Below are 5,455 nucleotides of genomic sequence, written 5' to 3' on the forward strand. Positions count from 1 at the left end.
CAGTAGCTTGAGCTGCTTTTCAACTGCACTGCAGAAATGATCTTCTGTGATTCTACTGATGTCTCATGTCAAATAAACTCTGATTCACAATAAAATGTAGATTTTCTTTGGTGGTTTTTATAAAACCAACGGACTGAAATGGGCTCAGACCTGTTTTTATCCCAGCAGATCAAACATGAGCAGCAAATATCTTGCAGGACTCCTGAAAGCTGGAACATGGTGTAACTTGGCCAAGCTCTTGTTTTTAAAGGCTCTCTGCGACCGTGGTGCGTTCAGGGGCGGCTCGTAACACTAGGCAGCTCTGTGGCTCTGCAAAGTGCTGCAGATGTATTGGTTACAAAAATGGCAAACGCTGCATGTTGGTTTTTTTAGGCACTATTCAATCATTATGGTGAAGACACCCAGTGGCCACATGGCAGCCAATCAGTTGGGATTTTATTTTGCTTTGATTGTTACAAATTTGGATTGAGAGGCTGATTGATTCACTCACTGATTGTTTTGTGGGGAGGCCACAGGAAGTGACGCAAGGCACAACGTTTCTCTGCTGATATTTTTGTAAAGATTTAGGGGGTAGAATTGATTTAGGAAGAAATGGAGAAAGATTGGATTAAGTACTTATACCAGGGGTGTCCAAACTTTTTGCACTGAGGGGCCAAAATCCCCAAGCAGAAAATATTCTGGGGCCAAAATATAATTTTTTTTCCCACAATTAAAAGTGCAAAAGATATCAATGTGAATTCTTTCTTTTATGTGGATAATACTAAGGCAAGCATAAAAGTTATTTAACTTTTTGAACTTATTTTCCATTTTATGAACCTATAAAATGTTTTTACTTTATTCCCCGTAACAAAAGTAAAACATTTTCTTTTATAACTTTTGCTTTATTTAGCCAAATGCAATGGATGAGTGTACCAAAGTCTGTTTTTGATTAAAAACAAGCTGAACTTGTAAAAATTACAAAAAGTACTAAATGGCCACATTTATGCCGTTCTTGAATTGCAGTTGGGGCCACCAATGGCCCCCAGGCCGCACTTTGGACACCCCTGATTGATGCGATACTACGATGAGTGAATATGTCAGTTTGTGTCTGACAGTGGCGGGTTGGGGTCAGTCTTCAGTCTGTAATATTTCTGCTTTGAAGGGATGAGAAGCGATAAAATGAGAAACTCGGCGTCTGAAATCGACCCCAGCCCTGAATGAGCTTCGGTTTTACTCTCAAGTGCTTCCATGACAGCTCGACTGACTAGTTATTGTGCTTTTCAAGGCTGAGAACATGCTGCCCTGTGCCGCCCTCTGCACATATTCATGCCAGCTCTGCTATGAAATCGTCTGAATATTTTGAGGAAAACTGGTTGGATGCAGCTCGGACCTTAAAGCATACCCTGGAACCAGCGCGAGTAAGAAGAGGAGTAATGCCCCAAAGTGTTTGTTCCCAAGTCTGACCAAACCACAGACACCAGGCCACAACCAGATGAGTTAGAAATATACAAAAGACGAATGTTTAGTTTCCAATAGTATGAGGAGCGAACTGCGGTCCAGTGGAGAAGCTTTACTGTACGGTCGGCATACAGCTACATTCAGAAAACCAGGCAGAGTCAGAGCTGGGACGCCGCTCCACACCACGGGTTTGGTTTGACAAGGCTGCGCAGCCGCCGTTACTTTGTTTAGGACGCCAGGACGCTCCTCCTCAGTAGATCCTCGTTGGCAGGATGCAGCTGTGGCAGCCGAAGCTTTCGTCCGCCGGACCGCGTTTCCAAATCGCTCTCTCCATCGGAGAAGTACCCATCAGTCTCGGCGGCAGCGTCCAGCATCGATGCGCCTTTCCCTGTGAGCGGCAGGTCCATGGAGTCCAGTTCCCCGACCCTTGACCTCACTTTACCCTGCCGGGCCACGCGACCCCGCGACCCCCGCAGGACGGCCCCGGCGTCAGGCACTGCGGCTCCCGGACTGGAGGCCGGCGGAGGGGAAGCGCTCGCCATGAAACCGGACGCCATGCGGACGCTGTCCCAGCGGCCGCGCTCCTCCGAGATGTGGCAGGAATCCATCTTGGAGATGGGCGGCTGCGGCGGCGGGTCGCCGTTCGGGTCGCAGCTCCTGGTCTGGTGGTGGTGACCCGCCTTGGACGAGCTTCTGGACTTCTCCCCCCGGCGGCCAGCGTGGCTGGATTTTTCCCAGAGGCTCTTGGCTGTGGACGGGCTGCCGGACGCGGCCGACCCAAACACCCGCTGGGCGCCGGCGCCGCTCGGTCCTCGAGAACGAGGCTTGCTGCTTCCTCTGGGTTTCCGGCCCAGCTGAGGCGTTTTCCACGCCGACTGCATAGAGTTCTCCATCATGAGGTTCAGGAGGCTTTCCTCACCCTGCATCAGCTGGAGGAGGAGGAGGAGGTGGAGGAAGGGGAGTAGGAGGAAGGGAAAAATGTCTGTGAAATAATCTACCAATGAAACTGGAACTTTTTCATCAATATAAAGGAATTATTCACTAAAGACAAACTCCCATTTCTTGCTTGAAAGTTACCTGTAAGTTTTGTTTTATTTCAAGTTTACTGAGATATTTGCTCTGGAAACTAGACCAAAATTACTTGGTAAGATTTTGTGTTTTTGCAGTGCAGAAACATCGCAAAACCCGCCCAGCTCCATAAAAGCAGCCCAAATCTGTCTATATTATATATATATATATATCGACTTCATTCATAAACTTGTGACAATTCAAACCATTTCTGTTTGTCCTGTTTTTTGACCCATTGTGACTTTTTGAGTTTTTTGTGGCGACATTTCAGTTTAAATCATGACTTTCCCTGGGATTTCTGTTTTACAGTGCAAACACAGTGACACTGGATTAACCAATAATTAATCATTGATTTCACACTCAACAGATTGTAAACATTACAAAATAAATCAGTAAGTCAAATAACACGACATTTTATTAAAATAGTTTTTATAAAAGTGATGATCTGCCCTCCCTCCTGTTCCCATTTCTTAAAATAGCATTTCCCAGCCGTACCTGGTCGGACAGCAGGCTGCTGCGTTGGTCGTCGTGCTGGCCGCCCAGAGCCCACTGGCTCAGCATGTCGTCGGCCGTGATCTGGACCGACTTGGCCAGCCAGCTGTCGAACAGAGAGCTTTCTAACGGAAACGACTTGGACAGACCTGAGGAGAGAAAAACTACGATAGTCCCATTACAGCAGAATAAAATATACCTTATTATTCTCCAGGGGGAAATTGCTTATTAGCTGAGAATTTCTTAAATATTAATGCAAGTGATTAAAATTTATAAAATTCATATCAAAGAGCAGAGAAACCATGAATGATGCTCATGCTGTAAAGTATTAACAAAGCAGCTTTAGTTGCTTTGTTATTTTAATAGTTCTGTTTTCCTTTTTATCTAAATTCTTGTTGTAAACCTGCAGCGCTCCCAGAATACCTGAAATACCACAGAGGAGGATTCAGAGGAAAAGTCTCCTGTAAATCCTGAACCGCCTGCAATAATCCAACAACAGGACAGCAGGAGGTGCTGTTAGGGTGCGTTTAACACCAGCTACCCCACACACACACTCACACACACACACACACAGCGGCTGTTTCCATGACGCAGCATGCCTCTGCAGGAATCAGGAGAGCTCTGAGGGAGGGAATAGGTGACGAAGGAGAAAACAAGAAATGGGGAAGAGGTGTGAGGAAACAAACGGCAGCAGAGCCGATCAGACGGAGGAAGGAGGAAAAGAAACACCGACAAGTCACCTGGTGGAAGGTCGCTACGGTTACGGCTCAGTTAGAAACCAGAGAGACACGTTTCACTCTAAATAAGATATTCATGTTATTTTATCACTTCTAAAGGTATCTGCAGGTTTCAGAAAATCAGATTTAAAGAAGTCAATGTAAAATTGATTTCTATTTTTTAGCTTTGCATCATGTTATAAGGTTTTTCCCTGGAATGTTTCTTTGATTTTTTTCCATGTTTGAGTGGTCCTTTAATCTCCATGGCAACCATTCAGCTGTTAAACACCTGGGTAGACCTAGCCCCGCCTTCAAGGCTCCTCCCCCACTCAGCTCCTCCAGACTAGCCAGCAGCAATTAGCAAACACCTGCTGAGCTCATTATAGGAGCTGCTGCTCAGAGCTGCTCTGGTAAAACATTAAAGCGTGAAGAGAGGAGCTTTTAAAGAGACAGAGGCCCAATTTCAATCAGGAATCAGGGAGTAAAACTTGTTTTAAAGTCATATTTGACAAACATAAGCATGTTTACAACAACTGAAAATATCAGTTACTGGATTATGCAATAAAACGTCCTGGAAAACACAATGCTGGCCCTTTAAGACCAGAAGTGTGACGTCACATGAGAAATATGTATTTAGAGGAAGCAAACAAGCTGAAAGCTTTAAATGTCAACGCCGTTAACATTGTTTTTGTTTTACAGTATAATCAAGAGTTAAATTTATCAATGTTTACCTGGAGCTAATAACCTGCTACTTCAAAGAGAGTAAAGGTGGATCTTCGTCTCTGAAAACACAGAGGAAGAGGCAGGACCAGACCCGACGGGGAACAGATGGCTTCACACACACACACACACACACACACACACACACACACACACACACACACACACACACACACTGAGACAGTGAGATATGAACACATACGGCATGCAGACAAACAGAGACGGCACTGAGAGCAGCATACTATATATATATAACCCTGATAATGGACGGCAGAGTCAGACACGTAAAACGACTCTGGCAAAAACAACAGCAGGAAACTAAACACAAACACCGACTTATTTGTCATGGAAACGCAATTTTTGTGACCGTATCCCAGCATGCATGCTTTGTCAAGTTGCAGTTCTTATCCCCTTTGCGGTCAGGTGGAAGAACAAGAAGCAAAATAAAGAGAAAGATGGGGTTTCAGATGGACAGATATGGGAAAAGAATCCAGCGAGAAGACGAACAGGGACAACTAGAAACGGAGATGAAGCCCAACCAGACCAGGCTGCTAGTTATCACAGTTTACTGATGTAAACACAAACAGTGAAGAGGAGGAAAACTGGGACTGCGTTTTATACATCCAGACATTTTCTACCACCAGCAGTGATGACAACAAACTTCCTGTTTTAAATCCAGCTTTGGTTCATATTTTGCGCCTTGAGCTTTAGTTTCTCTCTCAGGTGTTTCAGCATCGAGTTTCAGCAATGTGTAAAGTTTCCATCGCTGAGGAAAGTGTCAACAACTCCAACAGTTGAGCTATAAAACCTACAGAAGCTCCATCATTAATCATCTCATCAGGTAGCGCTGATTTAAAATACCTGCTGATTTACTGACTGGCAGCCAATCAGCTCGTCTCAGACCCAACTGACACCTGTTGGTCAATCCCTGTGGCTCATTCATCTGATGTAAATAATGTTCTACTTTAAAGTTCGTAGCTTTGTGTGTGTGTGTGTGTGTGTGTGTGTGTGTGTGTGTGTGT

General features: G+C 45.0%; 1 protein-coding gene across 1 annotated transcript in view; it reads right to left on the reverse strand.

Annotated features, from left to right (window-relative positions):
* Positions 1–226: 226 nt before the first annotated feature.
* jade2 (jade family PHD finger 2) overlaps positions 227–5,455 on the reverse strand; it is a gene marked incomplete at its 5' end in the record, with an annotated part of 113,351 nt that continues 108,122 nt past the window's right edge. Inside the window, 2 exons of the mRNA XM_015058918.1 lie at positions 227–2,366; positions 3,001–3,146. Of these exons, the coding sequence (XP_014914404.1) occupies positions 1,665–2,366; positions 3,001–3,146 (848 nt within the window). The remainder of the gene's footprint in view (positions 2,367–3,000; positions 3,147–5,455) is intronic.

This window comes from Poecilia latipinna, unplaced genomic scaffold, assembly GCF_001443285.1.
Source record: "Poecilia latipinna isolate Pla-1442-1.1 unplaced genomic scaffold, P_latipinna-1.0 Scaffold1585, whole genome shotgun sequence".
Taxonomy (NCBI): Eukaryota; Metazoa; Chordata; class Actinopteri; order Cyprinodontiformes; family Poeciliidae; genus Poecilia; species Poecilia latipinna.